At 35.3% G+C, this 16410-nt stretch overlaps 1 protein-coding gene across 1 annotated transcript in view; it reads left to right on the forward strand.

The window, feature by feature from the left end:
* MAN2A1 (mannosidase alpha class 2A member 1) overlaps nucleotides 1-16410 on the forward strand; it is a 158845-nt gene that overhangs the window by 103714 nt on the left and 38721 nt on the right. Inside the window, exons 13-16 of the mRNA XM_081090174.1 lie at nucleotides 7481-7646; nucleotides 8902-9117; nucleotides 10074-10196; nucleotides 12823-12937. Of these exons, the coding sequence (XP_080946300.1) occupies nucleotides 7481-7646; nucleotides 8902-9117; nucleotides 10074-10196; nucleotides 12823-12937 (620 nt within the window). The remainder of the gene's footprint in view (nucleotides 1-7480; nucleotides 7647-8901; nucleotides 9118-10073; nucleotides 10197-12822; nucleotides 12938-16410) is intronic.

A 16410-nucleotide genomic window follows, 5' to 3' on the forward strand; every position in this document is an offset into this window, starting at 1 on the left:
GCCCTTCAATCTTGGTAAGGGTAGCACCATCACTTGCCTACTCTAACTGGAAACCAGGACTTACAGAAGACTTTTTTTTCTAGTTTACCCCATCTAGTTTTATCCAAGGAATGAAAAAATTCTGATAAGATACTCTACCTGTTTCTCAAATTTGTTCTTTTTGTATTTCTACCACTCTCTAATTTATATCTTAACTTTACTTACCTGGGCGGTTGTAGCTATCTACTTGGTTTTCCTATTTTGAGTCTTGACTCCTTAAATTCATCCTCCACCTGACAACGTATTTAAAATTAAAATATTATCATATTAAACCTCACTCCCCGTAACCTATATAATAAGGTCTAAGCTCCTTGCAGTGACTTAAACTACCTTATAACATGAGATTTATTTTCCTTTCTGGTTCCATATATTGGCATTTTAGAGGTACTTCACTATGTAGATTCCAGTGGTTTTGGATAGTCTGTATGCTCTGTAAATAACATCATTTTTCTAAAATCTGCATTTGTTCTTGTGAGCACTCTACCTAAAGTATTTTTCTACTTTTCTTCCTGGTTATCTCCACCACATATCCTACTTTTAAAAAGTTGCATGTTTTTGTTATATTTTTCTTATTTAAAAAATACTTTGTAGATAGTGTTTTACATCCAGAAATATAAAAAGTAGTTGCATAATATTCAGATTATTTACCTAGAATCTAGAGCAGTGGTTCTCAACCTGTGGGTAGCGACCCCTTTGGCGGTAGAACGACCCTTTCACAGGGGTCTCCTAAGACCATCCTGAATATCAGATATTTACATTACGACTCATAATAGTAGCAACATTACAGTTATGAAGTAACAATGAAAATAATTTTATGGTTGGGTCACAACATGAGGAACTGTATTTAAAGGGCCAGAAGGTTGAGAACCACTGATCTAGAGGAAGTATACCTGTTAATAGTTTAAATTCTCTTCTGCTGAATCTATGTTGTTAAACATATCTGCTGAATTGTTAATTTCTAATATTCATCCTTTTGGAATTTAGTACAGTTAATTTTTAATTTTAGTATTTAATTTTTGTGGTAAAATTCTTTATCTTTTTATTTACTTTATTCATGTTTTCCTCTTTTTATTTACTTTATTTATGTTTTCCTCTTTTCTTGGAAAGGATTGGACTAAATTGAGGCTAATTCACTCAACTTCCTGTTTACGTAGCCCACCAAGTTTTCATCTTATAGCCTGAAGACCCTACTCCCTGAAATCACATAAGCTGTCTCTGACATTAAAGGATCTCAGAAGCTTTCTATTTAGATTTAAAACCTCCCCTTCTGTGTAGCGCCCAGTATGTGGCACATGTTCTGATGAGAAAGTCAAATGTATACTTGAAGCCTCCTAAGTCCCCACCAAGTGCTCTTTTGGGCCTTTCTGTCCTCACAGTGGTCTTCATGTAGTCTTTACACTGGCTTTGCATGGAACTCAGCCTCTCCCGTACTGAGAACTGGCATGCCCCAGGATGAAATGGCCACCATGGCAGCTCACTTCTCTAGAGTCCTTTCTTCCTATCAGCAATTCTCTATTATAGCGATTTTCAACTTTTTCATCTCATTGTGCATATAAACTAACTACTAAAATTCAGCAGCACACCAAAAAATATATTTTTGCCAATCTGAAAAAATAGGTATAATTTTGATTTAGCCCCATCAGACAGGTATCTTTGTGTTAACTGTTGTCATTTTTTTATTTGTCAGTCTAAGGGAAACAAGGTCAGTGCTCCTGACTAAGTAGTCAAGTATTTCATGTTTTAGGATTCTTGCAGCACACTCGTTGAAAATTGCTGCTGTATTGTATTGCCTTCAAGCAAATGATTACTTATATTTTATCTGGCTAGTTGGCCAGTAGAAGTAAGCACTCTTGTTTGTCGTCAGCTGCTCCATCTCTCCTGGAAATGAAAGTATAATATATCTTTCAATTTTAATTTGATAAAAGAAAAATGCTCACTTTTTTCTACTCCAGTGTTTATATTTCTATTGATTTGTACGAGTACTTTACAAATTTCCTTAATTTTATTTTCTTTTATTTTTTTACTCTTTAATCTTATTGTTTAAGATGGGAAAGTTTTAAGCTTTTATTATCAAATCTGCCATCCTTTTACTTTGTTATATTTTTTCCCATTATAATTAGAAAGACCTTTTGTATCAGAAATTACTAATTTTGTATACTTTTTGTTTAAATTCATCTAGAATCAATTTTGGCGTATTGTTTTAATGTATCCATTTAATCATTTATTTTGCCTCATCTGTTATAGATATACTAGAGGCCCGATGCACGAAATTCATGCAAGAGTAGGCCTTACTTCCCCCAGCTGCCAGCACTGGCTTCCCTCTGGCACCTGGGACCCGGGCTTCCCTCCCCCTGCTGGTAGGCACCTGGGACCCAGTCTTCCCTCGCAGCCACAGCTTCATTCGGAAGGTCTTCCGGAAGGATGTCCGGTCTAATTAGCATATTATGCTTTTATTATTATAGATTATAGGACTAGAGGCCCGGTGTATGGATTCATGCACATTGAAAGGAAATTAATTAGAAGGTGGCCGGTGGGGCAGGATTGGGTGAGATGGGCCGGACATGCCCTGGAGCCAACCTCCCTCGGTCCCTCCCTGGCTGGCTGCACTTGGGATGGTGCCGGGGCTCAAAGGGCGTCTGCAGAATGAGCGGGGGAGAGGAGGAGCCCTCTTGCATTTGGGCCCCTCAGTCTGGCCTGCGGGGATCGGGCCGAAACCAGGAGTCCAACATCCCCTGAGGGGTCCCAGAGTGCAAGAGGGCACTCTGCAAAGTTGCTGTCGCTCAGCAGCTCCTGCGTTGAGCGTCTGCCCCCTGGTGGTCATTGCGCATCATAGCTACTGGCCAGTTGGCTGGTCACTGGTCAACCGGATGTTTAGGCTTTTATATATACCGATTTTTTTCTTCATTAATGACCCATTCCTTTTCTCACCTTTCTCCCAACAAAAGGATTTCAACAGGATTTTTTCTAATCCTCACCCAAGGATATGTTTATTGATTTTTAGAGAGGGAAAGAGAGAGGGAGAGATGAGAGAGAAACATCAATTGGTTGCCTCCCGTTGGTGCATGGGACAATGCTCCAACTAACTGAACCACTCGGCCAGGGCTTAATGGAATTTTGATAGGCATTGTGTGAGATTCTATGCATCTGTGCTTCTACCCTCTCACCACCACTCCTGTTGTTTCAAGGTATCTGTGTTATCACGTGTGGTTTTGTTAATATCTTTTATTTAGATTTATATATCTCTTACACACACAAAAAAAAACATTTAAGGCAATTCAATGATGTAGGTTAATTAAAACATTCACTCCACTATCCAGTATGATTCATGTACTATGGTCCCTGGTGAGGATGCCAGGAGGTTTTTTTAAAGGAAAGGAGAGAAATTAATTGCTATTGAGATTCTACTTAGTGCAAAGGCTGAGCTATGTGATTTTTCCAAACATTTTATCATTTAATCATAACAACAGTCTTGTCTCCTGATTGTGAAGATATTAGGTTTGGAGAAATAAAATAACTTGTCCAAAGCCTCTCAAATTCTAAGTGCCATACTGGGGTTTTGAGCTTGAATATGTCTGACTTCAGAGTCTAAGAGTCACAGAACTGAGTGTGGTTGTTGAAGATCTAATACATCTCAAAGAGGTCCCTTTGTTTTCATATCTTGATTCCCCCCACCCCCACCCCAATGGCTAATATGATAAGGATTATGTTTTAAACCTAGAAAAGTAGGTGGGCTGTATTAAAAGGACTTCAAATTTAGAAATTGCAATTTTTGTAAACATATAACTCCAAATATATATCCATATCAAAATACTGTACAAAGGTTACTATTCCTAATTTTTTATTTACTTTTTAAATATATTTTATTGGTTTTTAGAGAGAGAGGAAAAGAGAGGGGGAGAGAGAGAAAAACATCCATCTGCTGCCTCCTGCATGCCCCCACTGGGACATGTGCCCTGACCAGGAATTGAACCTGTGACCCCTTGGTACGTGGGACGATGCTCAACCAACTGAAACACACCAGCCAGGGCCACAGTTGTCTTTCTTAACATGATGTGAATTATTTCTACAAATGAGGGAATTCTGAATATAAACATCTTGATAGAATCTTCAAGGATAGAACCATGTGCACAGTGGAATTCTTTCTACTTCTTTCATAAAGTGATTCCCAGCTTGACATGAGCATATAGATGGCCTTTTTGTTTCTCCATTCCTTTTTTCCTAATCAAAAGTAGATCATTTTCTGCCCTCTAATTCTATGGACAGGTAATGTATGAGTACTTTGTCTTCATGTGGTAAGAGTTGTTCTTTGATATAGAGAATTGAGATAATTGCTGGTAACCCAAAGTGGTTGGGGCTTAGTGTCATAATGAGAACTAGGAGTTTGGACATGACTTGGTGACAAATGAGAAGTAGGAAGCTAATGCAAATATGGGAATATTTGGGGGAAGAGTTCTGAGCTTCCTATACAGTTATTTCCAAGGTAAAATAGAAATTATTCTCATTACTTTGAAGCATGAATGCACGGAACAGATAACAGATCTCAGTGTATGGGAAGAGAACGTAACCTAAGATCATATATGCATAAGCCATGGACACAGACAATAGTGTGGGGAAGGCCTGGGGTGGTGCAGGGTTTGGGGGAGAAAGGAGGAAAAATATGGGGGACAGCTGTAATACCAACAATAAAAAATTATCATTTTCAGGGTATAGATATTACTCTTTTGTTAGTGTGGGTAAAACATTAATTTTCAGTAAATTAGCATGGTATTATAAGATATTAAAACAGTTGGTTTTATTCACAACTAAAGGGCTTAAAAGGGCTCAGGTTTGGGAATATTAGTGGTATAACAAATGTTTGGTTACCAAACATAATAATGACAGTGAAATTTAATTGTTTTATGATGGTGTACTTATTTCCAAAGGAAGTATAATTCATATATAATCATGTTTCTTCTATACTTAAAATATACACAGATAGAAGTTTGTGTGTAAAAGATAAATTTGTGCTGTGATTCACTTGAAAAACATGCTGTGAATCTCTAATTATGTTAAAAAATTATTTTCTTAGTGCAGCATTATGCTCATTATATACTCTACACATTTAGCTTTTGAATAGATTTCTGGCATGATAATTACATAATCATTCAGTACAGTAGAAACATCATTATGGTCAAATACTAATTAGCTACTAAAATGAAACAAAACAGAACCTAGCTCACAGCTTATTATAAAAAATGATTTAATATTATACAAAACCAAATGTATGGTTAAAGTTATTATTTGCTTTAAATGTGAGTCATTTCTTTTTTTTTCCATGGGAAGGAATCAGTGTTCTGGATGCTTGTTACCTAATTTATTGCTTGAGCACATATTACATTTTATTTTCAGAATCTTTATGACCAATTCTGTGTAGTAGAGCATCCAAAGAACTTGCCAGGGAATTCTAGGCTTAGTACCAGGGTGTGCCTCAGGGCTTCTGCACAATTAGGAGACTGGAGTCAGGGAACATGGAGTTCAATAGTAATTAGTAAATTATTCCTTGCTAGGATGCTGATTTGAACATCTTTGTTGCTGAGGATGAGTGATCCTCAGCTATTTTTTCTTCCCCAGTGCACCTTAGGAACGGAGTAGCATCCTGCTAGTAACAGTGAATCTTGGTCATTGTGATTCTCCAGTGTGTTCATGATAGAAGAATAGCCAGGTACAAGGTTAGCTCTAGTACAAAGCAATGGGAGGGTGCAAAAAGGTTGATAGATCCCTTAGGTAAGTCAGTTAAGCATACCCTTCAAGGTATGCTCTCTTTGAGAATTGCTTCTGTGGATAAAACAGGATTCATCTAGTATTAGGAGGCCCTGATGGTCTTTGTAAATATGTTTTAACAGCATGGCTTCTACTGCTCTTCTCATATGTGTAAGGAATCTTGATTATTTCAGAATATTATTTCAATCATAAATGCTTCTCTTGACAAACACTTTATAAGTCAAACACTTTACAGATTTTATGCTCCATCCCCTTTATCTTTGTGTTTTCTGTTGTGCTTCACTTTAGTTTTGACCACTATAGGTATTAATTTTATTTCTTAATGAATGGTCTGTAATACAGTTGAAATATACAGGACACATATGTAGGATAAAGGACCACTGCTAGGCTTTCTGATGCACTGACTAAATGATGCTAGCTTGATCCTACCACCTTTGTTGTAGCTGCTAAGTCTCAGGGAGAAAAGCAGTACTATCTAATTTTAGTTCTGTGTTCTTTCAGTTAAAAGATTATATAGGAAAACAATATTTCAGATCATGAAAATAATCACTAATGAATCAGTGAGCTGTGGTATTGGTCAAACATCGTCTTTGCAATATCCTCTTATTTAATTAAAGATAATATGATACAAATTTGGTTAAAGTTAAAATCATAAATCTTGTAAAGGCTTCAGAATTCATGAAGTCTGTGATATGATGGTCTAAAACATTTCTACTCAGAGGAAAAGCCATAAAACTGAATATCTGGCTAAGTCATGCTACTGAGAAAACTAAGGATGTTAGGTTCTTCAACTGAGAATCACTGGAATATCGAAGAATGGAGAGAGGACTTAGGAAAAATGATGAAGTCCTTGACTTTTTAAAAAATAAATATAGCTATGTTTAGGACCATCCTGTAAAAACAAATGTTATAGAAAGGATGTCATAATGTACTAGTATAAAAACTGTTGGAAAAATTCTGACCAAAACCCCACTCAGTTCATTTTTTTTTTTCATTCTAAAAATAACACTAGTGGCAAATATTGCCTAAAATTATTTAATAGTTTTTATTTTCCTTTCTCTAGCTAAGTCCCAATCAAATATTTTGCCACTACTTATTATAAAATTTTATCCCCTATTTTAAGTAGATTGATTTCAAATATCTTTTTCAGAACTAAGTCTCTTGGATATAAGGGCCCTGTGTATTTAAAATATATGTGTGAATTATGTGATTCCACACGTATAGTCATACATTTTTTGCTGTTTTAGTGGTCTAAATGAATGTTAGAATTTTAGTTGAAATTAATTATGGTTAAATTACAAATAATTTATATATTTCTTTAATTCAGCTAGATTAGGCAGGGATCAAGATATTAGATGTATAGAATTAATTCTTTGAGACAGATCATATGTATATCAGTAATTTTTCTGGGACATGAAAATAACTTTATTACAAACCTATTCATGGCTTCTATTTGTATAACATTTTATTCTGAGAAAGTGAACCATTGTTTCATTACCCTTTGTATTGTGCAGTATTTGTTGTGATGAAATTGCATGTTCTCCAAAAGTTTCACCAAAATGTTCTATGTAATTTCTCCACATGTTGACTCTATGACTATCTAGGAGCTGCGAGTTTACAAATAGCATTAAACAACTGCAAGTATTTTGAGTCCACAATAGTGAAGCAGCTGTTTTTGCAGGTATCTTGTGGTCTATAATCCTTCAGAGCAAGAACGAACCTCACTGGTCTCAGTCTGTGTGAGTTCCCCCACAGTAAAAGTGTCCTCTGCTTCGGGGAAGCCTGTGAAAATTCAGATGAGTGCGGTTTGGAATACAGCCACTACTATTTCACAAACAGCCTATGAGGTATGTTTCTGCCACAGAACTTAGAGGCATCATTAAAAAGGTATGGCTAGTTTATATTTGTATACATGACTCCTAGAACTGTCCAGTCATTGTGTGTGAAGTGGTTAAAATTGTACTTACCAGGGGTTTTAACTGGCCAGTTAAATGACACAAGGAAAATAGATTCTGTGTTTCCCAAAATATTAAAACATTTATTAGTATGTATATTCTGTTAGTTCATATTAGCATGTATATTGTATATCTTTGTAAGCATGTATATTGTAACTTTTTCCTGAAGTAATCATTACAGAATGTGGATTTTTTTGTTGTCTAACTCAATTTAATGATAATTATGCATATCAAAATTGAGGTAAATTCCACCTTTCTACATAACTTTGGGTACTTTTAATTTTTTTATTGCAAAGGAGAGACATAGATCATGAAAGAGTTATTTTCTAAAATGATTCTTCTCCAAGATATAATTAGGGAAAATCTGGACCAAGTAACAGACAGGGAAGGGGATTTCTTAAAATAAGCAACATGAAACTAAACCCCAACATCATTAGTAAGGTTGAAATTTTAGAATCTGGAGTGCAGTTTTAACTGTTACTTCTGAAGACACAGCCATAAGTGAGGAATTCTAAAAGAGATTTACTTCCGTTTGTCAAAAGCCATTGCTAGCTGCTCTAATAAACTCAGAATCCTTTAAGTAGAAATGAAAAGTATGATACAAATTTTGGTAAGATATTACAGGAAACACCCCATCTAGAAAATAGAACAGTAGTTCCTAGAAGGTCTTGTCTTACAGTATGTGTATCCTCTAAACCTTGTTCAGTATCTGCTAGATCCCAGGCATTGGGTGGCTGGTGTTGACTGAACTAATGTGCTTAATATTTATAGTATTACATTGCCCATTTTTCTGTTTAATTTACTGAAATATAGTATTGTAAAAAGATCCTAGTAATTAGGAAAAAATCATTGTTTGTAGTAAACCCTTATTGTTATGGGGAATTTCCCCCTCTGAACATTGATGAGCACTGTAAGACAGTTGAGAATGGTCACATGATTTCATTTATTCAGTGAAAACAATGTCTGATAGTCCTACTAATTTAAAGTTATTAGGTTACTTGGATAAACTGAGATGTTGATACTCTACCCTTGAGTTATCAAAACATATTTATAGAATTAGCTTGTTCTTTTCACCACAAGTATAAATGTGTTTTCTTTCAATAGAGCACATTTTTCTATAATAAATTCCCTCTTCTATCTTTTAAAGATCTCTTTTCTAGCACAGATGCCACCATTGGGACTGCAAGTGTATACACTTTTGGAATCATCGAATTCATATCCACATGTAGCTGAGTATGTCCTGTATAATGGTAACATAGAAAATAAAGGCATTTTCAATGTGAAGAATATGAAAAATGCTGAAGAAATAACTCTGGAGAACTCTTTTATTAAGCTTCAGTTTGGTCAATCTGGGCTTATGGAGGTACGTTCTGAATAGTTCTAAAATACATGAAAGGCTTATCTGTATATATAAAAGACTAAGTGACCGTTATGACCGGTCGACTGATCGCTATGACATTCACTGACCACCGGGGGCAGATGCTCAACACAGGAGCTGCCCCCTGGTGGTCAGTGCGCTCCCACAGCCAACCTCCTGTGGCCAGCCCCCATCAGCCTGATCAGTACTGGGCAAGACGGGCCCTAATCAGCCCCAATCTCTGGCCAGGCCAAGGGACCCCACCCATGCACAAATTCATGCACCAGACCTCTAGTTTTATTATAATGTGTAGAGATTACTTATGCAAAGGGGAAAGAACTTTGCAAATACTCTGAGAGAAAAGGTGAATGAGCTTTGTGAACCTTCTTCTTGTGGTCTTCGTGACCACTCGCTCCTCACAAGTATGGTTTGTGGCTGGTGCTCCTTTGTGAACTATTTGTAACTGGTCCACAAAAGTGTAGAAGCAGTGACTCTTTAGAAATGTCTAGAAAAATCTGAAAACAATTTGACAGAGTCAATTTATGCCTACTGAATCTATAAAAGATTTGAGTATGTGTTTGGTATATTACTTTAAATTTAATTGTCTAGTAATTCAGTTTTATTGTACTTTACAAAAATATTGATTCATGCATATTGGAAATAAAAAATAAGCCTTCTCCTCCACTACAGAAGATTGGAGAAGTACTGGTCTCAGTATTTTAATTTGTGTATCTCTTTCTTTACAAAAGGGTGTTTTGACTTTTTGTTCCGATTGTGAAGGTTTTTAATTCTAAGGTTAAGTATAACATTTTGAGTGTTCATCCAAGAATTGTGAATATTAGAGACTATTAGCATTTTTAAATCTATCCTGAGGTAACTTACTAAATTGACATATATGTGGAACCAGATGCAACATCATTAGTATCTTAATACTGAGTTGCCTTTAAATTTTTTCTCTTTAGGAAATGATAAATAAAGAAGATGGTGAACCTCATAAGGTAAAAGTACAATTTTCATGGTATGGAACCACAAGTAAAAAGGACAAAAGTGGTGCCTACCTCTTCTTGCCGGATGGGGAAGCCAAAGTAAGTGCTGGTGAGCTGAGTTATTGTAGAAAAATAGCTTGGCCACTGGGTCATATTTCTTCATAACTTTTAGTACTTTAAAAAAAATAATACCCTTTTCCCCACCCTTCACTGAAAAGGTAGTATATGCAAATTTTGACACATTTTTAAAATGCAGAAAACAATAAAATTTATCAACTATTTCATAAAAGCCCATGAAAACCAATGCCAATATTGTGATGTATAATTGTCTTTTATACATACCCCTTTTCCACCATCTTCAGGTTTTGTCTTACTGCATTACATATTTTTCATTGTAACAGTGCTCACAATCTGATGGTATAGGTTTTGAAAACACAATTTTAATGTACACTGTTGTGTTTTAAAGTTTTAGTATAAGATGAATAGGTCTGAAGGTCTGATTTAAACCATGGTGATAGCTATATTGTATAATTGAAATTTGCTGAAAGTAGAGCTTCATTGTTCTCACCCAAAAAAAAGAAAAAGTGTCTGTGCATATGTAAAAAAAAAAAAATCCTATTGCTGTATATGTACATTTTCTACCAATACTTCATTATTGTAACATTGTGATAATCTTTCCCTGTAACATTATTTTTGTGCAATGCTGATTATTTTCTGAGAATAACTTTCCAGAAGAGTCATTTTGTGTTAGTGGATGAGACCTTGTAAGGCCTTTGATACATACTACTTTTCTCTCTGGAAAGAGTGCATGCTCACTCCCATCAGTATTTTTTGAGAATAGCTTTTGAATTCTATTCCATTTCATGCACTGAGAATTAGCCATTTTAAAAGCTTTACCTATATTAATAGCTGAAAAATATTTTAATGTTAACATTTTTATGATTATTAGTGAGGTTAAACTTTTTTATACATTTATTTACCTTTCATATTTCTTTTGTGAGTTTTTACTTAAATTCTTTGGTCATTTTTCTATTGGTGTAACTTACAGATCTTCATATATGATAAAATTAATCCTTTTTCATATATATTGCACAATTTTCTCAATGTGTTATTTAAATTGTTAATTTTTATTTTATTTTTCTATTAAGGTACTTTTTAATTTTTGTGTAGTCAGTTCCATATTCTTTTTTTTAGTTTTCCTTCCTTTGCTTTTATACTTACACTTGCTTTCTGCACTTCAAAATAAGTTAAATATTCTTCATATTTTGTTGCCTAGGAACCTATCTCCTGAAAAAGTTACTTTTGTTCTATAATTTAGAAAAGTCTGCTAACTGAAATCAAATATAGATTTTAAAGGATTGTGTGGGTCATGCTAAGGATTCTAGTTTTTTGTTTGTTTTTAGTTTTTTAAATTAGTGAGGAATTAAAGGTAAAGTACAGCTTACAGTAGGCATTTCAGGATGTGCAGTGGGCCCATGTTTTCTCATCAGCTTTTGTCATTGAATAGGCAATTTGCTTTGATTGTCTTGTACTTTAAAAATAAATATATAAATATATATACACATACATTTTTTGATAGCTCAGTTGATGCTTCTTTCTTTACAGATTTAACCCACTGAATTAATAATTATTCAAAGTGTAGTCACTGTATATTCATATATTTGTGCTATGAAATATTGTACATGGATCATAGCAACTAATTTATTTAAAATTATTTTATTTTTAAATAACTCTAATGTTAGATAGAAAGATAAAGAGAACTATCATATGGTTAGAAGATAAAATTAAAGCACATCAGGGAAAGAGGCAGTTGGATATATCAGAAAAAAAAGCGGGGGGCCCAGAAATCACTGTTCCAGGTTTCAGCCCCCTCCATTACTTTCTAGCTATGTGTTCATTAGGTAAAGCATCATATTAATTTCAGAACATTTTTCTCTAGCCAAAGAGGTAAATTTGGAAGAAAATTACATAGTTCTGAAAATCTTATGCTATTTAAGTAGTTCACATTGCAAGCCTAGCTTCTTATACTGTTGTTGAACTTAGGGTGTGTAATACTTAAGAAAATATAACTCTATGAATGCTTTAAATTTGTTCACATTAGTTCTATGTATTCGTCCCATATTTTCTTGAATGTAGATTCCAAGTAATGAAAACTAAATCAGTGGGGCTTTTTCAAGTTTATAAGTTTGCTTTATATTCATCTAGCTCTTTCAAGTAAAAGGCAGTGTATTTATAGGGTAGTAAACCTAACTGTGACTAAACTGTGTTTCTGAATCCTGCTTCCTGTTTGTTTAGATGACTCCCTGTGGTCATCCTTGCCACCTGCCTGACCCTGGACCATTAGGGGGCCATGGTTATAATAAATGTTTGCCTGGAAAAATGTCACTGCTGCAGAACAAGCACTTTCTTTAATAAGTAACACATGGACAAGAGAGAAGGACTTTAATCAGAAATTTTATAGCTGGAAGGAATGTTTGTAAATTTAGACCAATCAAGTTGTAACATTTTTATTTTCAGTAATTATTGTATAATGCAAATTAATTTTATAGCAAATGCATATTACACTTTCTTTGTAAGATTTTGTAAGATTTTCACTTTGTAAGATTTTCACTTAAAATTGCAAATATCAGGTGATATGAATTTGCCATTTTGGAAACTATAACCAACATTTTTTGGAAAAGTTAAAAGCCAAACTATTTTTCTAAAAATGTCATTTTCTCTTCAGCCTTATGTTTACACAACCCAACCCCTTGTCAGAGTACAACGTGGAAGGTTTTATTCGGATGTAACTTGCTTTTTTGAACATGTTACCCATAGTGTCCGACTGTACAACATACAGGGTAAGAAAACAGAGAAATGCAGTTGTGATATATGTGTAATGGTTCTTGATTCCTTGCTTTTCTTGTGTTGTTTTTAATAAATTAGAAATTGGGTTTTAGAAATGGTCTAAACATCATCTTCACATCCTACCTACTGTATGATTTAAATATAATATTTACCCTTTGATAATAAAAAATGGTAAAACATTTAACTCTACCCTACATATACATGTTCTTTTTTCTGTATGTCTTCTCATTCCTACTGTCACATATGTCTTAGTTATGAGCTCAATTTTATTTCTTAGATCTAAAAACAGTGTAGCTTATTTTATTTTATTTTATAGAATGGAAATTATGTCAGCTATGGCTGATACACACACACACACACACACACACACACATACACATATACGCACACACTGCCTTAAATGTAGAATATATTGCAATAGCATGCATCACTGGAATTTAACTTTAAAATAATGTTCTAAACTAATTCTCTTTGTTCACTACTCTTCAGCTGTTAGAGTATGAGATCAGGCAATTGTTTATTACTTTTAGGACAGTGTTAAGAAGCATATTTATTAACCAAGTGATAGAAATAGCCTTTGATCCCTTTAGGAACTTAACTGTGGGCATTAGCATTAATCCTTCCTTAGGATCTAGATGGAGCTGTGGTTCCCAAACACTCTCAGAATTATAATATTATCTGATATCATGTCAATTGATTTTTAATTCAGTGTTTTTAGGATAGAGTACTTTTCCAACTACAGATTTCATCCTAATAGCCAGGCCATTTACCATTTATCAACTCTCTTAGAAAAGGACCTCATGAAAATGCCACTTTAAATTTTTCTTTGCTGTTAACTAAGCTGAAAAAAACTAGAAAGGAAGAATACTTTCCTTTGAGTCTTCATACAGGTAGACAATAAAGCGTTATACAAAATAGTGATAAGATGTATAGGCAAGCACTGTTTAGTTTTTAAGTATCATGGGGAAGCAGAAAGGCATGCAATGTTCAGGGACTTTCTTAGCTGAAGTTTAATTGTCTAATTTCAGTGTCTAAATTTAATTTTGCTTTTTAAACAACTTTTTAAATATGTATTTTATTTTATTTTTCCCATCACCATTTATCACCTCTATGCCCTCTCCCACCCGCCTACCCCCTGCAATCACCACGTTCATGTCCATGTCCATGAGCTCTCTCTTTTTTTTTCTTTTTTGCTCAATCCTCCCCAACACTCCCAGCCCCCACCATCAGAGGGTTTGCCTTTTATTAGAATTTCAGGTATTGACAAAGTTTCCCATGTGATATAATGAGATATGTTCTCAGAATAACTTATGCTTCATAGGTTACATCAAGAACTAAAAGGTCTTCTAGAAGGTGGGAAAATTTATATTAGACACTAACTTTGTGTCCTAAATGTGACTTCTACAGTTATCTGCAATTACTTTGCTACCTATAAGTCTGTAGTTCTGAAATAATCTTTTCCCAAAACCGCTAGTAAGTCAGAAATAATATTTGTAACCATCCCCTTATACTTTTATATAAGCCATTATTTAACATCTAGAGCTCTCAAATTATATTTTCAGCTACAGCCAAAAGTTTCACTTCCTGGGTACAAAATAGCATTAGCATACAGGAGATATACTTACCTGCTTTTAAATTTGCTTAAAACTGTTATTTTTTTTAATGGAAATGTCCTTTCTTGAGTATAACCTGGTAACACTGATGCTGGCTTGTGCCATCAAGCTCAGTTTACCACTGTTTTGCATCAGTTCTATTTAGTGATAGGCTGTATCTCAGAGTGAATGCTGAAGCTGCACATCAGAAAATCCCAACTTCTCAAGTGTATTTGCTTACTTGTTCTGATTTTATTTTGTTTCTGTGACCTTCACTGCAACGTCTTAGTTTTTTGAGTTGTTCAGGGGATCTGGGTCTCAAATAGAGAGTGGTTTCTGTATGTTAGAAGGCCTGCTTTTACTGCTATGGTTACTTGCTATCTTGCTTCACTGGTCACTTTGGAAGTTAATAGGCTCTGACTTGTCTGTGTACTTATTCCAAGGACCACTCGTTAGAACTGAGTGCTTGTATTTTCTCCTCCCCCCATCTCTTCCTGTCTCCCAACTGGGCAGCTGGAAATGCCCAGCAGCTGAGTAGCAGGGAAGAGATTTTAACTGGCCCTCCATGATGGCAGTGCTGGCTCTCTGAATAAGGCACTTAAAGTATTACATAACAAAAATGATAATAATAAATAAATATGCAGACCTCAGATTGCCTCTGGATGTCTCAGTGGTTAGAATAAATTTGAATTGAAACATTTCCCCCCTGATACTTTATTTCTGTGGCTTGAAAGCAGAAAGCCTCCAAAGCAGCTGTTCTTAACCTGTGGGTCGCGACCCCTTTGGCGGTCGAACGACCCTTTCACAGGGGTCGCCTAAGACCATCCTGCATATCAGATATTTACATTACAGTTCATAACAGTAACAACATTACAGTTATGAAGTAGCAACGAAAATAATTTTATGGTTGGGTCACAACATGAGGAACTGTATTTAAAGGGCCAGAAGGTTGAGAACCACTGCTCCAAAGTTTGTGGGAAATGACAAGTAAGTTAATATAATATGAAATTGACATAGCACCTCTCCAGATCAGTTTCACTATACTTGCCTGGATTGAAACCTGAAACTGGCGTATATAACTGTCAAACCCAGAGCATTTCTTTTCCAACATGAAGTTAGTTGGTGGCAGATGGAGCTACCAGATCACTAAAAGACTTTCTTACAAGCTGTATACCCCCCATGTTTGTATTTGAACCAGTCTCTACAAGTCTCCCTCCTGGAAAAAATAAGCCCAATTGTGGAAACATAATACCTTTTCTCGGTAGCTTTTGTGACCCACTTCCATATGTCCTTTCCTTTCATATACCTTTGCAGAAGGGCTCAGGTGGTCTGATCCTGACTCATTGGGGTTTTAATGAGATCACTAATTAAGACCTACAACAGAGATGTGAAGTCTTCAGGGTGGGCGACTCTCTAGGTGTTCAAACTACCTGAAAGGGGTTTGATTATGCTGCTCCAAAGCAAATGTATGAACAAATACTTGAAAGCTCTTCAATGTTTTAAACTTCGGCTTCATGTAAACCAGGCGTCTGGGTGATAGATCAAAATGCATAGACAGCCCTAACCGGTTTGGCTCAGCGGATAGAGGGTCGGCCTGCGGACTCAAGGGTCCCAGGTTTGATTCAGGTCAAAGGCATGTACCTTGGTTGTGGGCACATCCCCGGTAGGGGGCGTGCAAGAGGCAGCTGATCGATGTTTCTCTTTCATCGATGTTTCTAACTCTATCCCTCTCCCCTCCTCTCTGTAAAAAGTCAATAAAATATATTTTAAAAAAATGCAAAGACAGAATAAGGCTTTTCATCTTTCTAGCAGGTACAAAGAAAACTTCAGCTAACTTCCATACTTTCATAGATTGGTTTTTGCTTAATATTTTT

The sequence above is a fragment of the Myotis nattereri genome (genome assembly GCF_964212035.1).
Source record: "Myotis nattereri genome assembly, chromosome: 4".
Classification (NCBI taxonomy): domain Eukaryota; kingdom Metazoa; phylum Chordata; class Mammalia; order Chiroptera; family Vespertilionidae; genus Myotis; species Myotis nattereri.